The sequence below is a fragment of the Artemia franciscana genome, chromosome 11 (assembly GCF_032884065.1).
Source record: "Artemia franciscana chromosome 11, ASM3288406v1, whole genome shotgun sequence".
NCBI lineage: Eukaryota > Metazoa > Arthropoda > Branchiopoda > Anostraca > Artemiidae > Artemia > Artemia franciscana.
In genome coordinates this window covers 45,458,718-45,473,499 of record NC_088873.1, presented here as the reverse complement: position 1 = coordinate 45,473,499, position 14,782 = coordinate 45,458,718, and the positions used below count along the sequence as shown (strand labels likewise).

Genomic DNA, 14,782 nt, shown 5'->3' with positions numbered 1-14,782 from the left:
TGTTCTTTTGCCTTTTGTTTTGTTGTTTAATTTAGTTTACTCATTTTGTTGATAAAGGCTTCCAGACTAGAAGTCGAGCTATCCAGACCTTTTCTGTTATTAGAAGTTTTTTTCTATTTTTTTCCATTGTCTTATTTAAAATGTTATATCCGTTTTTCTATATTTTCATTATTTTAATTTGTAAATGGAAAGGCATTATGGTCCAAGAAATTATTGAAAGAGAACCCCTTTTTTCAAAAAATAAGTCTATACAAGTCTCTTATATCCTCTATATAAAATTAAAAAATTAATGTTTTTCAATGAATACTAAAAGCAGCTTACTTTGCTATTGTGAATTATGTTCTTAATACATCCATCAAAACCTTTCCCATAGACAACATGACTCCATCTAAAGGGTGTAGGATCAAGTGGAGCGTGAGCCAAACCTCCAACTTGCAGTGGAGTATTGAGGTTCAGATATTCATTATAGGGAGTTATAGCTCCTTTTGATTCGCAGTTAGAGGTATTGAAGCTAGCTGGCGTTCCATCCTCAGGCTCGTAAACTGCTGCTGTTCGACAATGGTCAACTATCATCCGCACATTCTGAAAAGAAAAAAAAATTATTCGAATTTTAAAAGCTTAATCCAACCCAGTGTTGGAAAACTATCTTAGCTCTATGACTATCTACCTTGGTTCTAGTGCCCTAGGAATGACTCATGGACGGATAATAGATAGACATATCTATTAACAAATGAACTAAAATCATTTTTATACAATCCTAATAAAGAAGGGGGATTAATGGCAAAATTGCCTCTCACTCAATTGGACAGTCTGTCTTGGCTTTTTCTTCAATTAGCCATGACTTGATGCCCACAGCTATTCCATTTTAACTCAAAAATCAACGGGTAATGGCTATACATACCTATTAACAAATTAACTAAAATCATGTTTGTACAATCCTAATAAGAGGGGGGGGGGCGATTAATGCCAGAATTGGCTCTCACTCAATTGGACAGTCTGTCTTGGCTTTTTCTACAATTAGCCATGACTTGATGCCCACAACTATTCCATTTTAATTCAAAAATCAACGGATAATAGATAGACATACCTATTAACAAATGAACTAGAATAATTTTTATACAATCTTAATAAGGGGAAGGGGGGATTAATGGCAGAATTGCCTCTCGCTCAATTGGACGTCTGTCTTGGCTTTTTCTACAATTAGCCATGACTTGATGCCCACAACTATTCCATTTTAATTCAAAAATCAACGGATAATAGAGAGACATACCTATTAAAAAATGAACTAGAATCATTTTTATACAATCTTAATAAGGAGAAGGGGGGATTAATGGCAGAATTGCCTCTCGCTCAATTGGACAGTCTGTCTTGGCTTTTTCTACAATTAGCCATGACTTGATGCCCACAACTATTCCATTTTCATTCAAAAATCAACGGATAATAGATAGACATACCTATTAAAAAATGAACTAGAATCATTTTTATACAATCTTAATAAGGAGAAGGGGGGATTAATGGCAGAATTGCGTCTCGCTCAATTGGACAGTCTGTCTTGGCTTTTTCTACAATTAGCCATGACTTGATGCCCACAACTATTCCATTTTAATTCAAAAATCAACGGATAATAGATAGACATACCTATTAACAAATGAAATAGAATAATTTTTATACAATCTTAATAAGGGGAAGGGGGGATTAATGGCAGAATTGCCTCTCGCTCAATTGGACGTCTGTCTTGGCTTTTTCTACAATTAGCCATGACTGGATGCCCACAACTATTCCATTTTAATTCAAAAATCAACGGATAATAGATAGACATACCTATTAACAAATGAACTAGAATAATTTTTATACAACCTTAATAAGGGGAAGGGGGAATTAATGGCAGAATTGCCTCTCGCTCAATTGGACGTCTGTCTTGGCTTTTTCTACAATTAGCCATGACTTGATGCCCACAACTATTCCATTTTAATTCAAAAATCAACGGATAATAGATAGACATACCTATTAACAAATGAACTAGAATAATTTTTATACAATCTTAATAAGGGGAAGGGGGGGATTAATGGCAGAATTGCCTCTCGCTCAATTGGACGTCTGTCTTGGCTTTTCTACAATTAGCCATGACTTGATGCCCACAACTATTCCATTTTAATTCAAAAATCAACGGATAATAGATAGACATACCTATTAACAAATGAACTAGAATCATTTTTATACAATCTTAATAAGGGGAAGGGGGGATTAATGGCAGAATTGCCTCTCGCTCAATTGGACAGTCTGTCTTGGCTTTTTCTACAATTAACCATGGCTTGATGCCCACAACTATTCCATTTTAGTTCAAAAATCAACGGATAATAGATAGACATATCTATTAACAAATGAACTAACATCATTTTTATACAATCCTAACAAGGGGAGGATTAATGCCAGAATTATTGTCCAATTGAGTGAGAGGCAATTCTGGGATTAACCCCCCCCCCCTTTATTAGGATTGCATAAAAATGATTATTACTTAATTTGATTCTATCTTTTATTTGCTCTCGATGATATTCTTGCATAAATTCATTAGTTTTATCTCCAAATATCCAAACTTTACAGAGTTAAATTTACAACAAGAGCCAAGAGTTCTTGTTGTATGTCGTTGCTGATCAACGATTTTCAGTTGTTTTTCTGTTATTAAAGTCTTATAGGTGAATGACTTTAGGTCAAAACTTAAAAAAAAACCTTTAACTCAGTTAAGTTTTCAGTTACTTTCTATAAATTACTTGCCTACAGTTTCATTTTCATTTCTATCAGCTTAGAGAAAGCCCAACCCTTAGAGACAATCACAGATTACTGCAGGGGAATGATTCAAAATTTAACGATGAGGTATTTTCACTAGTTTCTTTTAGTTCCGCAGATCAAGAGAGCCAAATTTGAAACTACCCAGAAAGGAGAGATCCAAACTTTCAAACAATTTTTGGTAAAAATGATAACACGATATAATGTAAGATTTAGCTTTCAAATGAAAACTTAAACAGTTCTCTATGATGTTCCAGTGCCCCAATAGTGACAAAGAAAAAAAGCAGCACAAAAGGGGATAACAGTGGTTCCCCTGCAAAAAAGTAATTCACCGCCTTGTTCAACGAGGGGTGTTGCGTGTAGTTTCGATAGGGGTGTTGCATGTAGGGCGATTCAAAGGGTGTGGCTTTTAGTTATCTACTACACCCTTTTCAAATTACATGCATCCGAATGGCGCGATTCACAGGGCTGTAGGAATGGCACGTAGTTCAACTGTGAGTTTTAGTCTCCTGTGCTGGGCGCGGGAGTTGAGGGAAGGGGGATAGGGAATTTAAATTTACCGGTTGAGCTGGCGAAAAAAGCCGAGCTTACATGAAATTCGCTATCAACCACCCAAAAGCTTGTTTATACTAGTCTACTGTCGTCTGTAGTTACCCACTGCTGACAATTTTACTAAAAGCCGAGCCTAAGTACGTAATTTTATGTTTGATTGATGTGTGTCTGCTGTTTATTATATATTATGTAATGAATTGAAATTTACCGAGTAGTTTCTTTGCTAAATATTAACTTTTTCTTCACTACCACTTGAAAAAAAATGTACTATTGAAGACATAGGGCAGGCACATACCACCTTTACTTTTTTACCAATGAGTGTTCAGTATTCATTGCTAATAATTTATCAAAACAAGTTTTCAGACATCTTAAACACACTCAGGCTTGTATTTTTCACACAAGTTCTAACACTCCTTTTCCCTGAAGGATATTCCATGCCCTCTGACTCTCCGGATACGGACCATCTCTTGCCCCCTCCCCCAATGAAAGTGATGGAGCTATGCCCATGATGAAAAGTCGATGTTTGTGCCAGTGAAAAGGTAGCATGTTCTTTGAAATCGTAAAAGGAAATGGTAGGAATTTGGAACAGAAACGATAAATAAATTTTTCTTTAGGACTAATCTGAAAAACAGGTCATTCCAAAAATGAGGTAACTGTACACAAATAGCTACTGCTAAAAGATAGAAAAATGGGAAAAAAAAAATTAAAAATTAATTCAGGATAAAATTTGTAAGTAATTCGAACAAAGAAACAAATCAAATAAAAATACATAGTATTATTATAATGCAAATGTGCACGTTATTATGTGCATCATAATATGCATGCCTTTAATAAGAAACTTTTGGTTTTCCTTTTGCTGCTTTCTGTCTTGTTTTTGTCTGAAGATATTTGTGATAGTGTGATATTTGTGATAGTATGATATTTGTGATAGTATGATATTTGTGATAGTGTGATATTTATGATAGTGTGATATTTATGATAGTGTGATAGTGAGATATTCGTGATATTTGTGATAGTGTGATATTTGTGATAGTGTGGTATTTGCGATAGTATGATATTTGTGATAGTGTGATATTTGTGATAGTGTGATATTTGTGATAGTGTGATAGTGATACCTGTGTATTACTTTGTGTTGCTCTTCAGCTGTTAGGCATTAAGCTGACATACGGAGCCCTGCTCTTTGTTGGTTAGAGTTGTAATTTTGTTGTAACTATTTGTTTCCATAAATATTTACCTTACGACTAAGATGAGTAGGAGAGAGAGGAAATTAGTAAGAGAGGAAAGAGGGGAGGACAAAAGATTTAAGGACATTCAAAAAGTTTGTATTTATGCTTTTTTGACAAATTCACTTGCGAATTATCTACATTTATGCTTATGGCTAGGACATGTATTTACCTCGGTATCCCAAAATACGTCGATCCTATGCCAATCCATGTCATCTAATTTTCTAGGAGTTTCCACACGAAGCTCTAAAGTTCCTGAGCCAAAATCGATTAGCAATCTTGGGTATCCACCCCTCAACTCCAAAGCTATGAAATCTGAAAACAAAGTTCATATTTCAGTAAAAAAAAAAATGATAATCTGAAAGTGCTAATAAAAGCATAACCTAAAAAAATAAGACACCTTATGCTCTATGTTCGTCTTCTGCGTAGTTAATCATACAGTTTGTCTTCCTGATTCCTGACCTGAAGATTTATTTCGGAAGTGTCAAGAAATCAGAGTAATTTTTCCTTCAACCAGGGGCACGAATTAGGAGAAAGCATTAGCCCCACCCCCTATAGATCTTAAAAAATGTCTTTTTTGGGGGTATTTTCATTAAAATAAAATGACTTCTTTTGTATTTTCATTAACAAAATTAAAAGATTTGAAAAAATTATACAATAACGCAGTACATGTTAAACAATATCAAACTGACAAATAAAGAGAATAAAAAACACATTATAAATTAAGGGGTAGCGTCAATTATGGGGTGGGGCAATTATCCACCTATTCTTGGAAAAAAATACTCTTTGATATTTTCATTTTAGGAAATAAAATATTCCCCCCCCTCCCCTTTAGATTTTGTAAAATACCTTTTTTGCACGTTCCTTAAAACAGATTGGTATAAAATCATTTCCACCTTCAATTTTAAGAACGGGCACCACTTACGAGATCACGTTAAAAATTGAACAATAAAAGTAACAAAAGCGATTATATATTTTTATGACATTGATGCTAAAGTCCGGAGAAGTGGACCATCGCTACCTTCTCGAATAAACTCAAACAGTAAGTAATGCCATAGTAAAATCAAAATTTTTATTAGAATCTATGTATAGACTGCACTAGCATAAGCCATTGACTGCATTTATTTTGCACGAGTAAATAAATTTGAACACGATAAAACCGGGGTTGAGATCATTTAACAAAATCTATCTTAGCTTGTCTTAAGACGACAGCTATTTTTACCCGGGGGGGGGGGGGGTCCAACTATAATAGTGAATTATACTATAGTGAGATGAAGATAATTATTAAAATTTACATAGTGTTTCAAAAATTCAAAAGTTTTCTGTGATGAAATTACTAAAATCATAGTTTAAACGATGCTGCTACAAGCTATTGATTGAAACTACCTCCCACACATAAATTGAACGTGACAAATTTAAAACTGAAATCGTTTGACAAGGCAACTTTGCTGTTTTCTAGGTTCTCGGTTTTCAGTTTTCAAGGAAATCTTGTTTGCTGAAGGCGGACGGTTCTAGAGCACTGACGCCTTACATTAATGCCAGACCATCCGGAAGATATTTTTTTTTTAGACAAGATAGCGTTTGTAACTCATTTTCGACAAAAACGGTTTTTTTCGGCAAAACCCCTCTTCGGAACCACTAAATCAAACCACTACATCTTTTGTATGTATAGAGGGCGCAAATAAATTGTTATTATTATTATTAGAGGGCTATCAGCACAAAAGCAATCACAGTGTATCTAACTAAAACGCATAAATCCTACAATCCAAGACATGTTTTTGGTTGTCAAGGAAAAAAAAAGAAGAAGAAAGGGGTAAAGACTTAACAAACATTTTGTCCGATCCCCTTTCTTAAGCCAAAGTGAAATAAAAGTTGAGATAGCTAGGCCGGTTTTACACACGAAGGAAGACATATTGCCAAAGCTTGTACTTTTTAGTTATCCATCTGGGGCTAAACGAAAAGCAGATCGTCCCCGAATGGGCTGGGAGGCTGTTATAAGGATGGATTTAATGGAAAGCAGAACTTCATGGTAGATGGTGGAGAGTTTTACTAAGTTTAATATGTCCTCATGCACGGGACTTTTTAATCTAATTAATTTTATTTCCTTTGCAGAGGGTTTCCCGGTGACAGACTGCAAAAGATTGTGCTTTTGAACGAAAAGAAAGTCGTCCCCGAATGGGGTGAGAAGATGTTATAAGGATGGATTTGATGGAAAACGGAACTTCATGGGAGAGGGTAGAGAGTTCTACTAAGTTTAAAATGTCCTCGTACACCGGACTTTTTAATCTAATTAATTTTATTTCTTTTGCAGAGGGTTTCCCGAGGACAGTTAGCAAAAGGTTATACTTTAAGTTATCTATCTGGGGCTAAACGTAAAGAAGGTCGTCCCCGAACGGGACAGGATTAAGTTGTAAGAAAAATTTTGAAGGAGATTAGAGCTCCTTTAGAGGGGGCAAAAAGTGACGATTTGAATAGATCACGATTAAGAAGGAGCGGGCACAACTGCGTTGAAATCAGGCGGCTTGATGCTTCAGTGAGTTATTATTAGTAGTAGTAGTATCCTCTTTTTGTGTGGCTATTTTACGACTAGGTGACAAAATTACTTTCTTACCTGAATTCAGCATTTCTTCTGGTTCAGGAAGGACAATCGGCCCGTTATATAAAAGCAGTCCGTCACCTTTCTTCGTCAAAAACTCAATGCTCAAGTGTGAGTTTTCACACATTTCAAGCGATGGATACCACGCATAGCCGTGACCCCGGAAGTTTCTTGTGGTTTGTTGACATCTAGGTCCGTCGTAACCACTCGGACATTGACACCTTTTAACGGTAGAAATTAATTAAAGAAGGAATCAATTAAAATTTTTGAAGAAAACCGTCAATAGCATGGAAAATTGTGATTCCAGTAGGTCATTTCAAACTTGTTTTCAGCGCCAAAATAGAAGACAATGAAAGACAAAGAAGCGAAAAATACGAAAAAAATTTTTTGAAGAAATTGTTTTCTAAAAAAAACAACATCTACTTAATGGCGTACTGACACTATTAGCCTCATCATGAAATTTCTTGGGGGAAGGGGTATAAGTTCTACCAGGAACTTCAATCTAAATGGTAATATTTAACTTTTCCTGTTTATACATAATTTTTCAAAGTATTTAAAAATATGTATACAATGTATTCAAATACATTCCAGGCTTTTGGGTTTGGTTTTGCTTCTAAGCTTTATTTTTAGGTGTTAATAGCTTAATGATTTTCTTTTATGAACTATAGATAGATATTAGAAAACATAAGCAATTCTACATATATCTTGTTATTATATTAAATTTCAATCAAAAGTCCAACAAAAAGAAAGGTTATGAGATTAGTAACCATGATTATTTAAAGGCAAAGATTTCTAGCCTAAAAAATAGGAAAAAAATACGTTTGATAAATATTGCGAGAAAAATTCCTTGCAATGGGCGGGATTGAGCTCAGAAACTTTTGAATAATAGTCACGGCCTCATCCACTGCACCGTCACAGGGTATTATCTAAACTGTTTTTCTAATAAGCTCTTCACATACTTTTGATATTAGTGTAATAGCTGATGTGCCTAACATTTGAGTTGTGTAGCAATGAATGCAAATATGCAGCTTTTGGTAAAAAAAAATCAAATGAAAGTAAACATTAAAATATGAAACGGTCAGGATTTAGCTTATATACTTTTTTTTGTCAATCCTTCAAGAAACCCATCACAACCCATCCTTACACAACCCACCTGAAAAAATAAGTATTACAACGCATCGAGAAGGAAAGGGTTTTATTCACTTATACTTTGAATGACAGAATTTTCAGTTAAAACGAAATGTGAAACAATGTGTAAATAAACCATTCATAATTAACAACTGAATATATTTTTTCCCTAAAATACTTACGGGTCAAAGAAGGGGATGAATTAAATTACCAAGATATGGAAATGTTGGTTCTATGTGAGCCCATGCAGGTGTCCATGTAGGATTTTTATTTTCGGGGGGATGGAGGGGGGCAATAATAAAAAAGATTTTATAGTTTAAATAAGAAGTACCCTAAGATTTGGGAGAAATTAAACATTTTGGGGTATGTGTGGGTGGACCCCGAACCTGTACGCGTCCTTGAACCTATTTATAGATCTACACTGAGCTTCAGTGTATCTTCGTACAATGAAGTACGACTTGGAAGACAAAACATCAAGGTATCACACCAACTAGAACACCCACTAATGATGGATGGGTATTGACCGTGTATATGCTCTCGGGTGTGCAACCAAGGTTAATGTTGCAATATAGCAGTCCAACATCAAAAGCTGGTAAATACACATTCCAAAAAAATGATTTTTATTTTTATCAATGAAAATTGCCATGACCCTTTTTTTTACCAAAATACACCACTATTACTCATACCACGACTATTTATACCCCTTACATTGCACCATTCCAAGTTCCAGCACGTAGTCTTTCATTAAAAAAGAGATTGAAACCTCAAAACATCCTCATTATCTAATTTCTAAAACAACGGGTACGCTGAGGTAGCATTTGGACACCCACCAATAATGGCTGTGTATTCACGGTTGTTGGTATAGATCTGTTATTAACACCCAAAGAGATTATATCTTTATTGTGATTACGTTTTTTTCCGGCGTGTTTTTTTTTTGGTTAGACCAAGGTAAGTAGCCTTCATGTTTCAAAAATGGTGACTGATTTTCATCTGAGCAGCTACCAGAGCTTTGTGAGCATGTTAATTACAAATTTAAGGCTAAGATCGTAATACAGAAGTCAAAGATAAAAATCTAGCATTTACATATTACCAAAGACCGGACATTCAATTTTTAAGAAAATTACCCTAGTAACTGCAATTACTTACACCACAACTATTTATAACCTTTACATCTTAGTCCCAGCGCACAGTCCTCTATTAGAAAAAAAAAAAAAAAAACCTGTATAGTTTCTAAAACCACTGGTACACTCGGATAGTCACTCAACTCGAACATCGAACAATGCAGGGATAATGCAGGGATATGCAGGGATACAGGAACGAATCTATTATTAATAACAAAAGATATTATATCTCTATTGTGACAGTGATTTCAGCATTCTTGCTTTTTTTTCAATTTTGCAATGAAATTTTGATTTTCTTTTAAAGTTAGACCAAGGTAAGATGCCTTCATGTTTCAAAAATGGTGTCTAATTTTCCTCTGGGTTGCTATTAATGGTTTGTGAGCCTGTTGTTTACACATTTGAGGCTAATATCATAATACTGAAGTTCACGATCAAAAACATGGCAAGGAAATATTTTCCGAAACCGGACTTTTAATTTCCAACAAAGAAAAATTCCCCTAAACCCTCAACAACTACCCCTATTACTCATACCACAACTAATTATAACACTTACATAGCGCCGTTCCTAGTTTCAGTACATCGTCCTCCATTAAAGCAAGGATTTGGCCGACAGAACATCCCTGCCGTAAAGTTTCTAGCACCACAGGTACACTCCGGGAGCACATCAACTCGAACCCCCACCAATGATGTTTTATTAGCATTTACCATTACAGGCAGGGCACTAATTTCCATTATATTGGTGCACGAACCAATACACGCATAATTCTCTTGTAGACATTCATCTATAGAAACCATTGTTATGTTGATTCCAACCTCAGATTCAAGCTTGAAAAGAAAGTAAAGAGAACATGAGAATTCCTCCGTGAAAATACTGAACACAATGACAAACTTGCCTCCCCCGTAGATTTAAAAAATGCATTTTGCCCTCCCAATTGAACCACTGATAATGAAGAACTACTATGACTATACCCTTATACATTGTTGGTAGTCAGCCAGGTCGAAATATTGAATTTTGGAAACAAATAGTATTTGAAAAATGACACATTTTAACTGTACCAAGGACATTGAAAATGAAGTTTGATTTTTTGAATTGGCTACTTTGAAAGTTATACAAAGATATATGTCTTAAAAGGGGAAAAAAGGACTTTAATTTTTGATCCAGTATCAATTCTTTATTTATAAAATACTTCATATAAAATTAAATATTATTTCATACAAAAAGTGGCCAATTCCAACAGTTCATTTATTTCATAAATTCACAGCTGATTCATAATTGTTTCATTTCACCAATTAATACAAAAAAGCTTTAAAATCTCAAAAAACTGAGACACTATGGCAAAAAAGAAAAAAATATAAAGCCCTGTTGACCACAACCAGGAGGACAAGGAACTTTCTGCAGCTGAAATTCAGTGGATCCACTACCGTATGTATACTACAGTATTTTGTATGACATGAGGTCAGAGGTGCCAAGCCGCAAAAGCGTACGAGGGAAGGGAGATTGTTCTTACAATTTTCTATGAAAACCCCAAAAAGGCATTTTTGATGAAATACCGCAAACAAACGTATTTTCATAATCTGGGGGGAGGGAGATATAGAAAACGAGGACGAATTCTCCCTTCGACTGACACTCTTGTACAAAGTAATACCTTACCTCGAGGTTAGGTAAGAGAAACTATGGCAAGAAGATCACCAGAATCATATACCCGTTTTTTAGCGTAAAGAATTCACCTCAAGAAATCCAATTTTTGGTAATGGGTGGTTTACCTATTAAGGGAACAGGTTAATTCCCTCGTTACCATCTCACTAAATGACTAAAAACTTCAGGAAGCCATAGCCTTTGTGAAAAACCATTTGTATTTCCTTTTAAGCTGACTAATAGGATAGAAAAGAATTAGCCGTATATCCTTAATATACCGTAATCCATAATAACTGTAGAATATAATTTATTTACGCTAAAAGCCCGTAGGTTATGGGAAAAAATACAAAATAGAGAACAATGACAAAGAAATTACATAAATCTTAACATAATCCTACAGAAATCTATTTCTATGATTCATCACGAGACGAAGGAATCGTGCCAAGCTTCTGCCACACATAAAACAATCATCCACATACACTCTCACCAACCACTCAAAATCATAATCTCCCCTACCAAACACTTCAAATCTCCAATCACTCAGCTCCTCACATTCACATATCAAGTCAGTGTTGCCAACGCTTTGGAAGAAAAAGTACCACAAAACGCCCTAAAATTGTACCACTGATCAAAATATTGTACCATATCTATTTTTTTTCCGTGTTGTGTGCTACGAGCAAGACGAAAATATTTTTTTTTCACTACGCACAACATGTGGGCGATCGGAAAATTACATTAGAATAAAGAGGACAAAGTATCAGATATCTTCTTTCAAAGATATTTGGGAGACCTCATTTCCCCTGCAGAGACCATTTTGGTGCACTCCTCCAAATAGCTGCTCACCTATGTATAGAGCTAGAATTCCCTCCGCTCGCTACGTCCTTACACCCAGTCAAATCTTATGGTACCGTATTATACCACATTTTGTAAAATGTACCAGAAAATTTGTGATTGTACCAGAATGTACCTTTGGAGGTGAAATGTACCAAAATGGTACAATTGTGCCGCTGTTGGCAACCCTGTATCAAGTGATATACACTCTCATTTAAACCTCCACACATAATACAAAAATACATTTTGATTCTTATTACAACACATCTAATTCTTAACACAACCTTAAAACGACTGAATTAGTTATTTTTCAGCAAAAATGAATTCCCAGCTTTATCGTTCTATTCATTTCTAACTATTAGGTACCGTCTTTTCCCAGTTCTAGGAACCTTTAAAACGTAGATTGTTTAAATGCAATTTACCCTCCTTATTGATAAATGTCTAGAAAACGATCGCTTCTCAGTATTTCTAGCGTCACAGCCTCCTCTCCCCCTTCTCCAACGAGAATTTATATAAAAAATAAGAATGATTCTAGTACATTTTTTGCCAGCAATTTTTAGTGTCCCTCCCCTAAAAAAAGGGTAAAAATTCAGTTGCCCCCGTACAATGAATAAATAGAGCCAAGCTATTTTTTAACTAGTAGAACCTAATTATCTCTTTAGTTACTGATTGACAACCACTTCGTCATTTTCTAAGAATTTATTTGTATATATGTATTTGTATGCATTATACTGCACGTTGAAAACAACTCAATAATCAAAGGGCTTCTCTTATACAGGTGTGTAAGTTTGTGAAAACGGCTTTGATCTCTTTTCTATTGCATGTGTATATCCTCCTTGTCTATTTTATCCCCCACCAACCCCCAACCACGGGTTTCAGCCTCCCGGTTCAGAAACAATACCTAAGACATATAAAACAGTTTGCGTTCAACATTCACGGAACGAAGGCGAATGAAGAGTTTAAACTGCAAAGATGTGATGATGATCATATTGTAAAATAATTGACCACATGGGATAAGAGTTTTTAAGAGCAACTGATTCGGATATAGTGATTAAGATAATATACTGACTGTTCTCCGTTGACATCACCTGAGGCAAAGGTCGGAGATGGGACAGACTGGATGAGAATCGCTGAGGAAGCTCCAGCTGACAGAACAAAGTGGCAGTCGGAAGCGACTCCAAGATCCACTGGTGCTGGGCAGGACGGTAATTTCGAAAGTATTTTGTAAAAGGAAAAGTAACGTAGTGTAAGGAAGCTTAAGAAAAGTAAGTTCTTAGTTTTCCAGGAACTAACTTCTAGAGGATTGTCGAGCATATATAATAAAACCATATTACTATTTTATTATAGAAAAACAAAATTTTTCGTTAAAGTAAAAACCTATTTAATATGCTTCGCATACCTAACGTAACTACAAATTTAATAAAAACTATTACTACGAACTTAAGCTATATATCCATTTTCTAATTAATTTAAACCCCCCTCAAAATTAGATTGTAAATAATTGCAAAACCGCATTAAATTTTCAATTTTCTCTAAGCAAGAAAGTTCCTATCCTTTAATCAATAATAAGTTCAATTGACTTTTTGAGGTTGCTGAGACTCAATCAACTATATAAAAAAGGCACATAAAAAAAACTAAATACGTTCTTCTGGCGCAATAAGAAAGTATTGCAAGTGAGCCTATTGAAATATAACTTCCTTTTTTTTTCTTTCATTAAAACGGCAAAAAAGTCTAACAAAGTACTTAAGCTTTAAGTACTTAAGCAGAAAATAAGAAAGTGACCAGATTTTGTGTTTTAATGCAAAAAAAAAGGTTTAAAAAGTTATGTTAATAATAGTCGCGTAGAAAAGTAAAATCATATACCTCTACCTGCCAAAATAGTTGTCTGATTTCGGGTTGTACCAGACTGAGAGAGAGAGAGAGAGAGAGAGAGAAAAAAAAAGAGAAAGCAAGAACTGCAAGACTACGACCTTCTCGCCCTGAAAATTTTACTTATTAATGTGTCTAATTTTTTCTTTTTTTTAAGGCTGTATTTCAGCAACTATTACAAAATATATTGACCAATATACGACGTAAAACAAGAAAAAAAAAAGTCAAAGCATTTCAAATTAAAAATACAGGAATATAATAGAAATCTTATTTCACAAGAGAGTGAAAGAAAAAGATAATAAACGCAGACTTACCTCTTCTCGTCTTTGTAGTACGATTCCATTTAATCTTTCGGCTTTATAATATGGCGAGCCATGAGCAGAGAAACGAATATCAGTAATGGGAGGACGTTCTTGTCTCATTTGCACGCTGAAGACATCAACATTTTCAACTGGAATGCTCAGCATTGAGGCTAATTTCTCTCTGAATTTCTGAAGCTTGCTCTTAATTACATCTTGTGTCTGTAGTAGCAAAACAGAGTAAGTGGAGTCAAGGATTAAAAAAAAAAAAGATATTTAACAGTATAAAATGAAGGGAGAGAGAGAGAGGGGGGGGGGGGGGAGTAAGGATGAGAGAAAAAAAAGAGAGACAAAGACAAACATACACACTACCTGAAATGTCATTTGATTTCAGGGTTTTACAGACCCCTCAATAGCATAGAATCTCTTCTTTAGTATTTTATCTTAAGTACTTTTATCTAATAGTACTTCTGTTAAGCATTCTAACTCCATACTGCGGATTTAACAAAGCAGAAAAACAACTGTGAAAATATGATGATCACCGAATACAACGCATCGGTGGTGAGTGGCGTCAACTGGGGGGGGGGGGGGGGGTAGGAGCAGGGCAGGAGTTCTCTAAACTTTTAAATTTTTGCCGAAACTTTGAAAAATACAATTTCTTGGGGTATTTTCATTGCAAAATACCTTTTAAGTATGATTAGGAACACAACGACAAATTCACTTCCCCCATAGATTTGAAAATA

At 35.0% G+C, this 14,782-nt stretch overlaps 1 protein-coding gene across 1 annotated transcript in view; it reads right to left on the bottom strand.

The window, feature by feature from the left end:
* LOC136033280 (neural-cadherin-like) overlaps positions 1–14,782 on the bottom strand; it is a gene marked incomplete at its 5' end in the record, with an annotated part of 72,366 nt that overhangs the window by 35,979 nt on the left and 21,605 nt on the right. Inside the window, 5 exon segments of the mRNA XM_065714038.1 lie at positions 322–582; positions 4,732–4,874; positions 7,171–7,376; positions 9,958–10,229; positions 14,055–14,261. Coding sequence (XP_065570110.1) covers positions 322–582; positions 4,732–4,874; positions 7,171–7,376; positions 9,958–10,229; positions 14,055–14,261 — 1,089 coding nt within the window.